Raw genomic sequence first — 17,636 nt, 5'->3', positions numbered from 1 at the left:
AAAAGGGTATGGAGCCAAAGCCTGCCCGACCTAGGATTCTGATAGGAGATTATGGTAGGTGGCAAACAGGCAGGCAAGGAAACTCCACGAATCTGTACAAATGGCTGGTAAATGTGATTCAGTTACCTCAGCAGCACATCTATTCTGGCCAAAACACACAGCTTAAAACACCAATGAACACTAACACGGTAGAGAAAGAATACACTTTCTAAAATTTAAATTGCAATGTCTATTTATTGAACACTGATTAAAAGACATAGGCCAGGACATTTTAAACTGCTATTCTGCAAGCTCGCTGGTTTATTATTTTAAAATTTGGTACCCTTCTCTAAATTAAATCAAGTCTGAAACTATTTACCGGCAATACCGCTTCCACAGTCCCTTTTAACACTGTAGTTTTAGTATAGGATTCAGACACATGAAATGATCATTGAATTTTTGGAGTGAAATTACGAAAATAAACCCAAGAATATCACAACTGTTCATTCCTAATTACAAACTTTCTATTCTTAAATAATGGGCACCCCAAATAAAACAGAGAGTCACACTAGGGTTTTACGTGTGCTGCTAGGGCTGGTTGCCATGATTGCCACACAGTACTCACCACTCCTTATGGCAGAGTCTCTCCTAGGTGTGTGCTGCAAGTGATTATGGGTATGCCAAATGCTGGACCTGTCCATCCCCAGTGGTCTATCCATCCCAGCGTCCCACACAGAAATGATCATTTTTATGTATCATAAGGGACAATAAAGGGTGGGAAGCATGGTCCCTGGCCTCCACGGAATCTTGTGGGCTCCCCAAAATCTACACGTAGGGCTTTGGGAAATAGCTCAGATAGTGGTGTAGGAAAAGGGGGACCTTCTTTTCTCTCCTTTCCCTAATTAACTTCTCTGCTACATATTTTTCTACCATTTTACTAAGAGATCATCCAAACCAGGGCTATAAGGCAAATGTCCACGAGCATCACCCAAACCAGGGTGTAGTGGGATCTGAGAGGCTGTGGTGCACATGCCCCACCCAGAGCTCCTGCTGACTCCCAGTGCTTGCAGGGATGCAGGTGCTGTGTGGCCTTCACAAGAAGGACAGCTAGAAATCCGTGTGGGGGGGTGTGTGTGTGTGTGTGTGTGTGTGTAAAATATCCTTATTTTTAAATGTTGGTAGCAAATGCTTATCCCTTGCCTTTCTTTTAATAAAAAAAAAAAAAATGCTGTGCATGCCTGAAGTAGTGACTCTGTAAGTAGCTCAGAGCTGCCTGGATCCTCCAGGGGATTGAACGCCAAGGGCTCAGTCTTAAGGTTTCTTCCGCCCACTCCAGAGTGGCTTCAAATCTTCTTGGACTAGTGGCTACTCTGTTTTAATTTTTACCTCCACAGTGAACTTCACTTTGTAAACACAAGATGAAAACCCATATACATACATACTAAGAACACATTTCTGCCACTTAGCTATAAAGTAATGGTTGCTTTCCTTTGTGAGTTCTCAAAAGAGAAAACAATTATTTAAAAGAGATAAATGGTGCATGCACTGTTAACTTTTAAAACATTTACAATTAGGATAACACCACATACACACAAAAAAGTTAAAACTGCTTTTTACCTGACAACACTATTTTAGGGGGGAAAAAAGCCAGTACTTAGTGAGACACACTGGAAAGAATCTCCTTTGGAAATCTGGAAATGTTCATGGACTTAGGAACAAAGTTAACCAGAAGGTACCTGGGTAGAGGCTCCACTAGAGGTCTCCTAGAAGACTCAACAGTGGCCTACGATAGATAGAAAGCCATACAGACATTTGAAACTTGTGACCTGACAGCACCACCAGGTCAGTCCTGGAGTCTAAGTCACTCTTTGTTTTCATGGTGTTTTTACCTCTTCAGTCTACTAACGTGGCAACAGCAAGGCTCTTTCCTTATCTTTGTCCAGAAGGCCAGATTAATGCAGTTGCCACAGATCCTTTCTCCTTCCCTGATAACAGAGTCACACCAACCATAGTGGTGCTGCTGCTGATGGTGGAAGACTGTCTTTCTCCAGGCTGGTCAAGAAGCACCGTGCTGAATTCAAAGATCACAGAGAATGGACTGTGGAGCTTCTAAAATTGTTTATAAATTCCTCTTTTACTTTGGAGGTAGAAGTCACATTTTTTGACTTGACAAATTGTAAACTTCTCTTGCAAGGACATTTCCTGCACTGTGCTTTAAGTCTGAAGATTTGTGCAAATGCCAATAGCCACCTACCATCTCTACTGTTCTGAGTCTTGCCCTTGAACTGAGAAAGGGCAAGCAGAGACAAAAAAAACTACAGTATTTCTTCTACTAAAACTTTCCATTTGGCAGCTGCATTTTCAACACTATGGAAATGAATCACCCTGCCTTTTCTAGTGATCTAATTTTAATTAAAAATGTTCTCTATCAAGAGACTGATGCCCGATATAAAGGAAAAGTTGTAAGTGAAGCGGAAACAAAGGGGTACTTCTCACAGGCTTTTGGAGGTAAGTTCTTAAAAACATTAAATAGTAATTATATTTTTATTTTCAATTGCTTGTTACAGTGATTTGTTGTTGTTAAGCAGGTTATAGGGCAACACACTTTGTTCATTTTGTCAAAAGTACTTTGGGGTTATAGAAAACATTTGAAAATACGAAAAGTGGTATTCATTGGGAGATCTATGCCTTAAGGTGCTGGATGGAGGAAATATAACAATTGTCCTTGTTTCTTTCAGTAAAAAAAAAAAAAAAAGCCAAGTCTAATGTGCACATAAAGTAAAATAATGTTATTTTTTTGGCTAAAACCACAATCACACACTGGTCTAAGGAGGGAATAAAGTTAGGTCTGAGAAAAGAAAATCTAGACTGTATACTCCTTCTAATTAATGGATCAGTGTTGCTGCTAAAAATGATCAGGAGAAGAAAAAAAACCAACAATGTAAATACCCCCCCAGTCTCTCTGGTGGATCAGATTTTCACTAGTACTGGCCTAATCATTTGTATTTACAGCTGATAATTTTCTAATCATAAATCTTAAATAATTAATTTTTATCATTAATTAACAGAGCTGTTTTAGGAATAAATATTCATAGCACTGGGATTAAATAGTAACATATTTCATTAAGAATCTTCACCCTTACCAGAAAGGCAGAGTTCTGACACTAAAAGTTCTAACATAATTTAATGACTTCTGCTTATAATTCTCTAAGAAAATACAACAGAACCTCAGGACTAAAGAGATAACTAAAATTCTTTAAAAGTACACAACAGTTTTATCAAAATGGTATAGTGCTTGGTAGAGTACTTGGTAAATGACAGATGTTCAATAAATATCACTGAATAAGATGTACGTCTGAGTTAATCAGACTGTTTGTTTAAAAACAATGTAAAAGACAATACTGAAATAGTTTTTGCAAAAGGAAATCATTAAATGCCAGAATTTACTTTAGAGAGCTTAATGGGACCATAAACCTTTACTTTAATATTTTCAATTAACCAAGTTACAATGTAGACTGCCTAGCTGTAACAAAGAGAAAAACCAGTTTTGCTTGGTTTTACTTTTTTGATTCATGTACCAAATTTTGGATTAAAAAAACCTGCTCAGAACCCTTTACAGAGGGGCGCCTGGGTGGCTCAGTCGTTAAGCGTCTGCCTTCGGCTCAGGTCATGATCCCAGGGTCCTGGGATCGAGCCACGCATTGGGCTCCCTGCTCGGCGGGAAGCCTGCTTCTCCCTCTCCCACTCCCCCTGCTTGTGTTCCCTCTCTCGCTGTGTCTCTGTCAAATAAATAAATAAAATCTTTTTTTTTTTTTTTTTAAAAAGAACCCTTTACAGAAGCAACCCTCTCAGGTCCCCACCCTCTTCGGGAGCTTTGTACTAACACTGTACACAGTGCTCAATCAACTTTGCTTTGCTGCCCACCCCAAAAAAACCAAAACCGAAAAAAACCCTTTACAGAATATTCTTGGGGCATTTTAGAATTAAGTCATAAAGAGGTGCCCACAGAAGTAGAAATCAAAGGGAAAGCACCTTCTAGGAGAAACATACTTAGTAAGGTACGTTGCTTGTAGCAGGTGCTTGTCAAATGCTTGCTCAAAGAATGAATAGTGGATAATAGAAGCATGATCTCCTCACTGCACAAGTCCCTGCGGAGATAAGTGTCCTGTGATAAAGTCAGAAATGTAGAGATCCTACATCTGCTTCTTCAGAGGCCAGTCTCTATATGGAGAATAACTGTCCTGATACCATTTTCTGAATAGGACATTCCTCTTAGCATTTTCTTTAGATGTGATGGGAAAGATTTTAAACTACTGACCCAACATTTTATTGTTTGTGAGTGTATTCAGATATATTTATTCCTGAAGAAGTTTTGTTATACTATGTTTTTTTCCTCGGAAACTGTATATATAATCTAAGTTTTAAATGTATAGGCAAAAAGTTCTTCATAGTGATTTGTTTTTAAAAAATGTGTATTCCCTATATTTAGTTGCAATACATAAAAAATATATACATTATTCCTAATATTGCCCATTATGCTCCTCCCCTTTTGTTGTTGTTGGATCAATCAGGTCATATGGGAGTTTTTGTTGTTGATTGTGTTCTGTTGTTCTACTGCAATTTCTATGTTCTGCAGTTAATTGCTACTCATCTGTATTTTCCTTCAACTTAACCCAGATTTCTCTTTTTTCTTAACTTCTTGGGCTGGGAGGCCTACATATGGTAATTTTTGTAAAATTCTAGTACGTATTTGAAAAAAAATGCAAATTCTCAAACTGCTGGAAGCAGGGCTCTTTATATGCTCATTAGACCAAATTTAACTATACTGTTTAAATATCTCATAATCAACTGCTTTATCTGTCACTTACTGAGGTGGCCTGTTAAAATCTCCCATGATGATTGGAGTTTTTAACTTTTGATATGTATTTCTGACATATACTAGGTATGTACTAGTTTGGAATAATTTTATCTTCTAGGTAATTCATTCCTCTTATCATTATGCGGCAACTTTCACCCCGATGTCTTTCACCTGAAATCTATCAAGTGTGACTAACAGCTACGGCAGCCTTGTTTGGTTAACAGTTGCCTGACACGCTGCATTCTATCTCTTTACTTTCAATCTTTCCAGGTTTTTGAGTTTTAAGTTTTTTGAAAACATTATTCACAAATTCTGTATCTTCATCCAGTCCAGAATCTCTTTTAACTGGCAATTTTAGTACACTTAACATTTTGTTCTAGTTATTGACTTCTTTATTCCTGCCATTTTATGTTGGGCTTTCTATTTCCCGTGGTGTTCATTCACTTTTTTCCCACCCTGGTTTGTACTGGTTTAAAAGACCCCTATGTTTGTTTTGCAGTGGTTATCCTGAATCATTTGAACACACACAGATTGATTTAAATCTATGGTTAATCAATTTATCTCTTCTCACCCCAGTTGTGGGATGCTTTAGGTCTGAAGAGCACCTGATGCTCTTGGTGTCTAGTATTTTTGCTTCACCTTTTTAACTAGTCATTTCACTGTCTTATATAGTCCATGCTTATTTTGATTTACTTCCTTTACTTTGTTCATTAGTTTGTAAAGTTCATTTCTTTCTTCTGTGCTCAATTTTCTTCTTTTTTTCCTTTAAGGAGCCTCCACGCCCAGTGTGGAGTCCAATGCGGAGCTTGAACTCAGAACCCTGAGATCAAGACCCGAGCTGAGATCAAGTCGGCTGCTTAACCGACTGAACAACCCAGGCATCCCACAATTTTTTTTTTTTTAAAGATTTTATTTATTCATTTGAGACACAGAAATAGAGAGTATGAGCAGGGGGAGAGGCAGAGGGAGAGGGAGAAGCAGGCTCCCCACAGAGCCAGGAACCTGATGTGGGGCTCGATCCCAGGACCCTGGGATCATGACCTGAGCCGAAGGCAGATGCTTAACCATCTGAGCCACCCAGGCGCCCCACCCCACAATTTTCTTATTTCTGAGCCAAATTAAATACAATTAAGAATTCAGTTGCTTTAGGAGCATTTCAAGAGCTCAACAGCCACATGTGCCTAGTGGCTACTGTACTGGACAGCGCTGCTTTAGAAGCACCTACAGCAAGGGGCCGCTAAAGGCAAAAGCTCTGTTTTTGTTGAAAAATGTCTTTATTTTGTTCTCCTGAATTACTGAAGTATGGGTTGTTTTTTCCTCAGTACTCTTATTCCTTTGTCTTCCAAACTCAGTAGCTGCAACTAAATATGCTGGCAGTCTAACTGGTGCTCTTTGTAAATAATCAATCTCAAGTAGCCTTTGGTTGCTTCTGTCTCTTTGTGTTATTTCTTTCTACTTATTATGCCTGGTGTCTTATTCTACTGCCTATATCTGAGATTTATGACTTTTGAATATTCTAGAAAATTCTTAGTTATAATCTCTTCAAATAGTCTCTCTCAAATCTATTTTATCTTTCTGAAATTCTTCTCTGTTATGTGTTAGACTTTCCAATTCTATCCTCCTGGCCATATTTTCCATTTCCTTTCCTTTCTTGGATGAATTCTGGGTAATTCCCTCAGATGTCTCTTCCAGTTCCCCAATTCTCCTTTCTGTTGTTACAAATTAACTGCTGAGTCCAGTAGAGAGTTTATTTCAATAATAATTAAAATTTTAATTTCTAGAAATTCAACTTTGTTATTTTTCAAATCTGTCACTTTTTAAATAATCTACATCTGACATTTACATCCATTAAAGTCTCTATCTGATCATTTCATTAACTAAAATTTTGGGGAAGGGCTGGCTAATCCTGCTGTTTGTTGTATTCTACCTTTCACTGAGTGTGAATTATTTCCTTGTATATTTAGTAATTTTGGACCATGAGGCTTGTCGATGAGATCCCTGGGCAATCTGGGTGTCTCTCCAGAAGGATTTTGCATTTGCTTTTGCCAGGTGTCCTAGAGTACTCACCAGCTGAGAAGCAATCTTTATGTTAATATTTTGGCCTGGGTAAGAAATTTTACCAAGTGAATGGTACAACCTGAACTCCAAATCCGTATGAGAAAGCTCATGGTTACAATTATTCAGGGGAAACACTTTCCCTGTTACCCAGAGCCCACACTGAGATAGATAAGCTTGCCTTGTCCTTCTCCTCGGTTGGTGGGCTGATATTTTTCTAATTAATTCATATGGAGCTCATTAGGGGACCTGGCTGTATGTATGTATGGGTGTCTCAGCTCAACCTCTCCAGCCGTGAGAGCTCAAGGCCCTGTCTCCTGACTCCATGTAATTGTCATGGGACTCTTATATGAAGGAGAGCTCCATACCTAAGAACCCCTGACAGCTGGCAGCCAGCGCTGGTTTATAAGCTTCTCACTTCCACTTTCAGCCTTCACTCTGATGTTGGCCCACTGAAATGTCCCCTATTCTCTTTTTGGCTAAGCTATGCATTTAGTATTTTATACAGCATTTCTAAATGTTCGTAGGAGAAAGATTTCCTGTCATGACATTGCTGGACAGGGGTTGAAGGATTATTTTCTTTGATGTGCCTATGCCATAGAAGTCCTAGAAGTTCACAGTCTCCCAAGAATGATTTTATAAGGCAGTGAGTAGAATGGATTTTCTTTACAAATGGAAACAGAAGATCAGCAGATTGATAGCAATACCTATGTTTAAACAGCAAAAAAACTGTTTCTTCAACTAATCAAAGATAAAATTAAAACTTTCATCAATGTTTTTTAGGGAGAGGTGTCCACAAATTAAACATCATTACATTAATACAAAGTTTTAGCTGGGAGGGTGCTATGTATTCCAGTATATGCTCAAAATAAACACCATGACCCACTCACTGATCAGAACTGCTGCTGTTGAGAGTTTTAAAAAAATCTGTACACTGTAAGATTTCTCATTTTTAACATGTATATATTTTCAACTTATCATACCTCAGGCTGCCCAGTAATGGCCCCTATAACATCTGAAAATAGTATCTATAAAGATAAACAGAGTCTCCAGCTTGTCATGGTGCTAGTCAGAAGGGACAGGAAGGACACTATGAGCCTGTGTTATAAGAGAACCTGGATAATATTAAAATCCTCATGACTCTCTCACTACAAAGATAATTTGGCTTGGGTCCACGATGGAGACACAGTCTGTAATATTTTATATTTGTAAGTGCCTGACAAAATACCTTCATGTATATGATGCCCTTTTAAGATAAGTAGGTCAGATCAGTGGTTTACGTGATTTATCCAAGGTTACAGCCCGAAAATGGCAAAGCCTAGAATAGAATTCTTTTCTGAAAATTAAATTGCATGCCAAAAGAGTGTTACCATGGCAAAGCCCCCCTCAGGGATATCTTCTGCAGCTTTTGTATCTAGAAATCATTTATAAATTTTAAAAAAGAATGACTAAATGAAAGGCCTAAAAATCGAATCCAAAGCTCCCCTACCCTAGTGCTTGTTCAATTCAGGTATGGCACAACAAAAGGGAGTGTGTGAGCAGGGGTTCATACTTTAGACTTCTGCTGTCCAATATGGTAGCCACTAGCCACATATGGCTACTTAAAATGCAAACTAATTAAATTAAATAAACTAAAAAAGAAAAGAAAATTTCTTGGTTGCACTAGCCACACTTTGAGTGCTCAACGGTCACATGTAGCTGCTCTTTGGGATGGGACTGATACAGAGCATTTCCAATATCGCAGAGTAGTACGGGTCAGCCTCACGCTAGAATGTGGATTGATGAAGTAAGTAATTTTACTGTGGCAGCCTAGTAGAAAGAACACGGGCTTCGAAGATTTGAATTCTGCCTATGTCACTTACAACCTTTGTGATTCCTGAGCAAGTTTCTTAACTTCTCTGGGACTCCTGTTTCCTCAATATAAGTCAGAAATAAGGTGTTAGGAACTACACTTTTGCTTAATTAACTACAGAATCTGCAGTCTTCCCAACCCTCACTGCAGCCCTATAAGGGTCTCCTGGCTGCCCAAAGGCCCTTGATCAGTATAGAAATATACTGCTTCCAAAAAATAGAATCACCAAACCTAAGCCCTTGGCTAGTGTAAGCATTTTCTCTGTAAGATTTTACCTTTCCCTTCGGGGGGAAAGGTGTATAAATAAATAATATACTTATAGTGTATAAAATAAACTAAAAAATGAAATCAAATGAAACAATTAGAACTAGAAAAAATTATAGTTCAATATTCCATTAACTCTAAAAAGTGATTTGAGTGAAAGAAGCTGGATCTGAAGGTGCAGTGAGCAAAATGGGTCAGCTGTCTTAGTGGTATTTCCCACAAGAAAACAACAGAAGGGCAGCTACAGAATCAGGTATAATTACCTGCATACACACTCAGACACTAATTAACTTTTTGTTTAAAGAACAAATCCCTTAACAACTCACTAGCTTGCAGACCTGACAAGACTATTTTCCACATTTAAGACTAGGTAGACAAAACACATACTCGAGAGAGGCCCTCACACTCCCAGAATCACTTTATGCTGCCTTGTCACTTCTCCCCGATACAGCTGTTCCTTTAAATACCTTCCCCAAGCTTCTCTTGTAGACTGTTTCTAATACACCCACAGTAAAAGCAAACTGATGTGCTCTTGAATACCAGAAACTGTATGGCCTCTTAGAAGATGATTCAGTGTCTCAATTAACCAGGAAACTGGACAACCTTGGTTCTAAGGAAACCTTTGTTTTAACTTCTTGTTGAAAATCTTCCTAAAATAAAATGTATTAGTGTGCTGTTCTGCTCAAGAATATTCCGATTAACATAATAAACACTCCTGATGATTTCAGGTCTTATCATGACAACAAATTAATCTATGACACTATAGTGGGGTTAAAGTTACAGAAAATTGACACTTTTATGCTGACCCCAGGTTACACTTGAGATATTTGCTAGAGTCTCACAAAATGAAACCTAATATTAGCTTGTTTTCTTATAATTTGCTTTCATTTCTTCCACACATGGACTATAGAAATGTTTCCAGATAACTGAGGCTCTGATTAGTTAAATTTTGGTTAGTCGTGATTTAATTATATTTGTGTTATGTTGCACTTTCAACTCCACAGCAACCTTTGCTTGTGAAAGAAATACTATGATTCACATCAGGTTTATGCTAAATAGTAATTGAATCCATGGGTCTCTGATAACTTTCCTGACTACTTTAATAATCAAACTTTTCTTAGAAGCAATAGCTAGATTAAGTTTCAAGGTAGTAAAGAGCAGAATTAAATCAATTTCCCTTAAAAAAAACCTGGAACTATGTTCCTCTGCAGAATTTCCCCTTCAACAGAATTTCAGCACAAAGAAAACTGCCATCTGAAGTAATTCTACTGTGAACATTAGTTTAAATAAATCCATCTGAACTTACAGGTATTAAAAAGCATTTCCAATATGCCCCCAGAAATTAAATCTCAGAAAGGAATTATCTGGACAAACAGTTCACTAAAAAAAAAAAATCAAGAGACTATTTCACTTAGATACTTAAAAGTGAGCTGTGGAGAAGAATTTGGGGCTTCTGGCTCTGAAACAGACCTTGCGATTCCTCATTCAGGGAATTAAGAGAGGCATAATTTCCAAAGCTTTTTATACTTACACCAAAGACATTCCTCTGGTACCAGTTACCTTCTAGTCAAGTGAAATCCAAACAGTAACTTTTCCTTTTTTTATTTTTATTTTTTGTAGTAACTTCCTTTTTAAGTGAGAAGTAACATTTCTCCAGCAATCTCCTTGGATGATAGTTACGATCACTCTACGACTATAACTAGTTCTGATCTACCCACAGTCAGTGCCAAACAAACAGTCTCTCTTCTGTCCTCAAACACTCATACCTTCAACACCCTACTGAAACACAGGATTGAGGATACTTTTTAGTATCTTAACTTCTTCTTTTTTTTTTTTCATTAATATCTTAACTTTTTCAAAGGGCCACTCTAGTTTTGTGGACTGCATGCAACCATACTCAAGAGCTGTACATGCCTGAAAGGACCCTGGAACTAGGGAGCAGAGAAAAGGGTTATGATTCTTGCTCTCCAACTGGGGAGCTGCCACTCACCTCTGAGTCTCAGCTCCCTTAACTGCTTGCCTGCCCTATATAGGTTACTGTATCATTAACATTAAGGTAAAGTAGCTCTTAGAACTTGTACCCAGAAGACACTCAATAAACAGACTGAAAAATACACTACCAGGGCAAAGATAGTACTTTCTTTGTGGACAGAAATATCGGTCCCCATCCTGTACCTCTCAAACTAAGTTCTGTTGCTCAGGGGCATGGGCAGCCAATAATTCAGTGTCCAACCAAAACAAAGGGTGAAGCTTATTTTCGTAAAACAAACAACAGGAATATGATGTAATGCTATTATATAGAAGGATATATTTAATTAAAAGAATATAAAAAGCTACTGTATATAAGAGTGTTTCAATTTTAGAAGCCCAATTTAAAAGGTTCGATCTTACTAAGAGACTCATTTATAACCTGAGTACAGATTATATATATATTTTTAAAGATTTTATTTATTTGTCAGAGAGAGCACACAAGCAGGGGGAGCGGCAGGCAGAGGGGGAAGCAGGCTCCCAGCTGAGCAAGGAGCCTGATGTGGGACTCATCCCAGGACCCTGGGATCATGACCTGAGCTGAAGGCAGATGCTTAACTGACTGAGCCACCCAGGCGTTCCCATATTTTTTACTGTAACTTGAAACTCCAAAAATAACGTGATGATAGAAACTAAAGTCACTCAATTTAAACTGTAAATATATGAACCGTAATAAAACAGATATACTCACAGCTTGCATTTCTATATAGAAGAAATGGTTCATGGAGCTGAAATTCCAAATCTTTATTCACTGGTTCAACCAGATTGTGCATATTCAGTCGATTCACAATGGTAAAACCATGGTAAGGTGAGGCTGACCTTAGATTTAACAGAAGAAAAACACCTGTAGTCACTGTTTAATTTGTAGAAATGTTATCTCCTTCTTTATTTCCATTTCAAAGAATAACTACATTACCGCATTATACAATATTGTTGGCACTTAAAATTGTAAACAAAAAATTCAAGTCAGATCATACCCCTCCTCTTCTCAGAAGTTTCTAAGGACTTAGTTCCCCACAGTAAAGGCCAATGCCCTTACTAAGGCCAACAAGGCCTTGGCTGATGATAGGTGCCCTCCTTGCCTTTACCTCCTGTGCCTCTTCCCTTGCTTCTGCTCCAGCCACACTGAGCTCATTACTCTCCCTACAGGTATGCTTCCACCTAAAGACCTCTGCCTGGACCACTTGCCCAGAATCTAGTTATCTTACCCCTCACAGGCTTTTCCTCAAATGTCACTTTCTCAATGACACTTAGTGGAGAACTACCCTTTCTCAGGCTCCCAGCCTGCTCTCAAGTTCAATACCTCCAACTCTCTTCTCTTTTTTTCCATACCATTTACTTATTTTTCATATTTGTCTTTCTCCACTAGAATGTAAACTCCATGCAAACTGGGAGTCTTGGCTCATTTTTTTCAGATATATCCCAAGACAGACACCTAGTAGATGTTTAATAAACATTTGCTCAACAAAAATATCACTTATTTTAAACACGGTACAGACTTGGTTTTAATAATGACTGTCCACCATTATAATCATGATTTTTTTCTTTCACCAAATAAGTCTTTCTATACTTCTCCTGAGTTAGAGAGAAAATGCCTTGAATCCTGATAACAAACATCCTTGGTTCTCATATCAGGGTGATTCAGTACATGATTCTTGGTTCTCATATCAGGGTGATTTAGTACATGATCTTCACATGTATATAATACTTCTAGTTTCTCAATCATTTCTCTGTGTACACAGGAGAGATTTTAGAATCCTACTCTACAGATAAGGAAATAAACTCAGAATGATTAAGGCCTTTACCCAAAATCACACAAATAATGTGACCAGAATTCAGCTTTAGATTTTCAGACTCCAAATCCAGGCTTCTTCTACACTAAGGTCTCTGCAAAACAATATTCTGACATTGTGGCACACCTTTATCCAAGGTACATAAAATGTTCTCACATTTCCCAAAGAGTTTCTTTGGTTTCCTTTTATTAGGATCAATACTATGTAAGCCTCCATGAATTTAATCAAGCCAAATCATTTATTATACTAAATTTTGTATTTTCTACAACCAGTGGATATGTACTATACTGTAACAACAAGGCCAGGAAAATATTTTCCAAATATCATAGATACCAAGATTCTGACAACAACTGATGAGTCTCTACAGCTTATTATAGAGATAATAAAGAACAATGAAGCAGGTGAAGGGTAAAGGCACCCCCTCCCCCCTTTTTAAAGGAGAAAGATGAAGGATAGGGAACAAAGTGGCTAAGAATGATGAGCTGCTAGAGTTACTATGTAATATCAAAGCACTTACATATAAAGGAAGAAAAAGATCAGTGTTTTTAGACAAGAACTCAAAGTTGCACGCCAAAATTTAGAGGAATATTTGACAAATTTTTGCTAATTACCATCAATGGAGAAAGGCAATCCTTAAAAGATAACTCATAATACAAAAAAAAAAGTGGGGAGGACCAGATGTGAGTAATAATTCCTGCTGAATCTCTACACTTAGAAGCCATGGGAAGGAACCTACCATAGTCAGAGCAAGACCTAAGGGAGATCCTAAGACCAAGGAACTCCATGACTATCCTTTCCCGTCAATTGCAAGTTAGGAGACAAAGTTGCCTAACAAAACAAAAGCTGCAATTCGCAAACCAATCACGTTTTAGATAATTAACTCACAGAAAAGTTGAAAATAAAAAATGTGCAATTGAATAATCCAGGCTTTCTAAAGGACTCTCAAACTAAGATGACACATTACTAGACACTGTATACAATCCAGAACTTTTTTTGTGGGGAGGGGTTCAGAAAAGGGACAGAACCAGAGTCATAAGAAGATGACTCATTTAGTTAAGTACAGAATAGAGGGACTGACCTTTCAACTACATTATTTTATATAGTTTATGTATTATACTTTTCTCTCTTTATATATGTTTAATACAAGGGGAGGGAAGAAGGCATCTGTTTTAGACTCATTCATTACTAGAAAATGTTTTCTATTTTGAGACAGTTTTGCTAGGTTCCTAAGTAAGTTCCAGCTCTGTTTATTCTGAATCACAGGAAGGCTCAAAGAAGGGACATAACTTGGTTTGGATCTCACAGCCAGAAATGGATGAAGAAGGTCAGGCAGAAAGGTTCCAACGACAATAGGGCTGAACCACTTTATATAACACTGTTCACCATTAGATTAAAAATACATATGTATCATTTTTTTAAAGCTTACCTTCGATATACAAATAAGGTCCCTTCTATATCAGTCTTCTCCTATAATAGACAATGAGTTGATTAGTTTTTCCTCCCTATAATCCAACCCCAAATGGTCCTAATGGAGAAGTAATACTTCATGTTTAAGATAAAATTACTTATTTTTAAAATTAGTCCCTTTAGAACAGGTCAAGTAAGTCTCTTACTCCACAAACTACTGTTACCAGTTTCTTTTGTATCCTTCCTATGCTCTGGTTGCATACTAATGTATATACAATGTTCAATCCAGCAACATGTCTGTTATCTGCAGCATTTTTCTTTTTAAAATTTTAGGGTGAAAATCTTAGAATTAGCTCCCCCCCCCCAGTTTCTAAAGACTATTTATTTCAGAGAGAGAGTGAGCACGCACACACCTGCGGGAAGGGCAGAAGGGGAGGAAGAGGGAGAGAATCTCAAGCAGATTCTCACAACCCTGAAATCATAACCAGAGCCTAAACCAAGAGTTCGACGCTTAACCAACTGAGCCACCGAAGCGCCCCACTTTCCCTTTATAAAGCTAAAATGTCTTATCCAGATTTTTTAATTTTAAAGCCAAGCTTCTGTGTACAGCAATTCCTTCACTTTTAAAGTTTATCAAAGTTAGTACAGGGAAAAAAAAGAAAGAAAATGTTATGTTCTAGGATAGTCTGTTTCATCATTGGGGATTTTGGTGTATTTTTATGAATAGCGAATTTTGTGGTTTGTTAAGAAATACTGTCAAACACAATTAGTTTTTTATTCTTAGAACTTTGTTGAAGAATCTTGAAAACTGAAGCTATACTCTGCCTTAAGGTAATTATTATAGGACATATAAATAATTAAAAATTTTAAGCATAAAATGAAATGTCTTGATTAAAAGTACAACTCATATCATCTTTTGTTTGCTGTGACAAGTGGACTTAGGTTTTAAACACATACAATATTTTAAAAAACCCCAAATAACCACAGCAGCTCACAGCTTGGATAGAACCTACTTTTTTTTTTTTTTTAAAGATTTTATTTATTTATTTGACAGAGAGATGGACAGCGAGAGAGGGAACACAAGCAGGGGGGAGTGGGAGAGGGAGAAGCAGACTTCCCGCAGAGCAGGGAGCCCGATGTGGGGGCTCAAGCCCAGGACCCTGGGATCATGACCTGAGCCGAAGGCAGTCGCTAAGCCACCCAGGTGCCCAGAACCTACATATTTTAATGCAATCAACAAACTGTTGTAAAACTTTAAATGCTAGTCATTCCAAATTGGGTTTGTTGGGATATAAACGTTTAAAAAATATTTATCATATTAAGAGTATTGCTCTACCTTAAAAATATCATCCTAAAATTTTCCTTCCTAAAGATTCATAGGCTTTTTCTTGCCTTTCAAATGTTAATTAGTATAAAAAATTGGCAATCAACGGTCTCACAGTGAAAGAAAACTTGCTCAAACACAACACTGTGCAAAGTTACAACTCACTGTAAAATAAATATACAAAAGATTTTGGTTATGCTCTATGTGCCATTATCCAAATGAACAAAAAATGGCAGCTTATTTTTCAATTCAGATTATTATATCTATTCATAGTTATATGATCACAGATCATTAGAACTATTTCATATTTAAGGCAGGACTCTACAATTTAAATTCCACAATATTCAAAGTCTGTGAAAAACTAGAAATAAAAGTCTGTTAGTCCTAAGTTCCTGCTCTGAAGTCTTCACCATTTATCTGCAATTCACATCTCACAAATTTATATGCAGACCAAATAAAAATTATTCAGAACAATTCAAACTAAGGCAATGTCTAAAACAGCTACACTAAAAAAAAAAAATCTAAAATTTTGTCCTTTGTGGCTTTCCATACCTCCTTCTCTTCCAGGAGGTGAAAGAAAGAAGATAAAGCAAGAGGATTCTGAGAGCTCTCTTCATCTGAATTAATTGTTTATAAACGTCAAATGATTTTCACAAAATTACTGATTAAATATACGTATCTGTTTTATACCGTAAAGGACATATTACAATAATCTTTCAGGGTTTTGTTAGTATAAGGATTTCATTTTTTTACTGAAATGTGAATGTTACTCATTTATGAACTTAATCCAACAAACATTTGCGGATTATTTGCCGAAAGTAAAGCCTAAAGCTGAATGAGTAAATTATGGAGGGTCAATTACTAGAAAACTGGAAATTATGTTACTCTCAAACAGGGGCCAACAAGTCAGAGAACAAACCCAACGTAACTTTTCGGACCCCCTCCCGTGCAAAAAAAGCCAAAAAGTACTCAGTCGGAAGGGAGGATTCAGAGGTGACATCACCAGCAGCACGGCTGGTACGAAACACATTTACAGGGTCTCTTTTCCAAAGGTTTCAAGGGAACCCAATTAACATGGAAGCCCTTTCTCTAAGTGCCTTGAAATCTTTTCTAAAACTCTGGAAATACTGTGTAGTTAAGATAAAAGCCAGACTTATCCCCACCACCTCTCTTCCAAGAATTGAAACTAATTGGATTTCAAGCTTTAAATCCAAGTGACCTCTATGAAGGGGGCTCTTATTTATTACGTGCTTGTTGAGGGGAGAGGACGGGTGTTTACTTTATAGATTACGTACAGGTAGTTTATCTAATAACCCAAACAGATTCAAACACAATCTTTCAGGTATCTTTCTGACCCCACCGTTCTCATCCTCCCAACACGTCTGCAAAGAAGGCAGATCGCCCAGGTCTCCGGACCCGACCCCAAGGGACTGATCCTTCTCCAATCCTCTCCTCTATCGGCTTTCCCCCCAGACGTTCTGAGCCTACTTCTCTCGCTCCTCTCCCCAATTCCCGGCGCCCCTGACACCCTTCAGGGACCGGCCAGTCTCTTCTCCAGTCCCTGGCCTCCTCCGTGCCGCCCTGGCCTCCCGAATCGCCCCCAACCCAGGACAGTCCGCACGGCCCCTTTAAGAGGCGGCGGCAGGGCGGACGACCTCAGCGGCCTGGCCGCACTCACCCACTGGTTGGCCTTGGGGCAGAAGGTGTACAGAGCGACCTGGCCCGTGAGGTCTGCGATGCTGGTGATGTAGGGGTCGTGTTGCTTCAGGGCCGCTAAGCTCATCTCCTGCCCAGCTCTACTCAGCGACTCCATCTTGAATTCCCGAGCCGAGCCCCTCCGGCGGGGGCGGAGTCGCGGACAGGAAGGTGCCATCGAGGCAAAGTTCCCCCAGCTGCGTCAGCACCTTCAACTTCCGCCTCTCCGCTGGGCCTCGCGGCGGGGCGGTACAACAGCTATTGTGCTCCGCTGCGTCCACGCCCACGGGCTCCGGGTTCCGGGAGCGTCAGGTTGCTGAAGTTCAAGGGTCTGGGTTGGCGTCGGCGACCGAGCTGGCAGGCGGGGGCGCAGGCCCTTCC

At 38.6% G+C, this 17,636-nt stretch overlaps 1 protein-coding gene across 1 annotated transcript in view; it reads right to left on the bottom strand.

Moving 5' to 3' along the window:
• Window positions 1-17,433, bottom strand: part of DCP1A (decapping mRNA 1A) — a 56,186-nt gene extending 38,753 nt beyond the window's left edge. The window contains exons 1-3 of the mRNA XM_036102554.2: window positions 17,239-17,433; window positions 14,256-14,296; window positions 11,728-11,855 (exon numbers count right to left, since the gene is read on the bottom strand). Of these exons, the coding sequence (XP_035958447.1) occupies window positions 11,728-11,855; window positions 14,256-14,296; window positions 17,239-17,433 (364 nt within the window). The remainder of the gene's footprint in view (window positions 1-11,727; window positions 11,856-14,255; window positions 14,297-17,238) is intronic.
• Window positions 17,434-17,636: the final 203 nt, after the last annotated feature.

This window comes from Halichoerus grypus, chromosome 1 (genome assembly GCF_964656455.1).
Source record: "Halichoerus grypus chromosome 1, mHalGry1.hap1.1, whole genome shotgun sequence".
Lineage (NCBI taxonomy): Eukaryota > Metazoa > Chordata > Mammalia > Carnivora > Phocidae > Halichoerus > Halichoerus grypus.
This window is presented reverse-complemented; position numbering and strand designations above follow the sequence as displayed.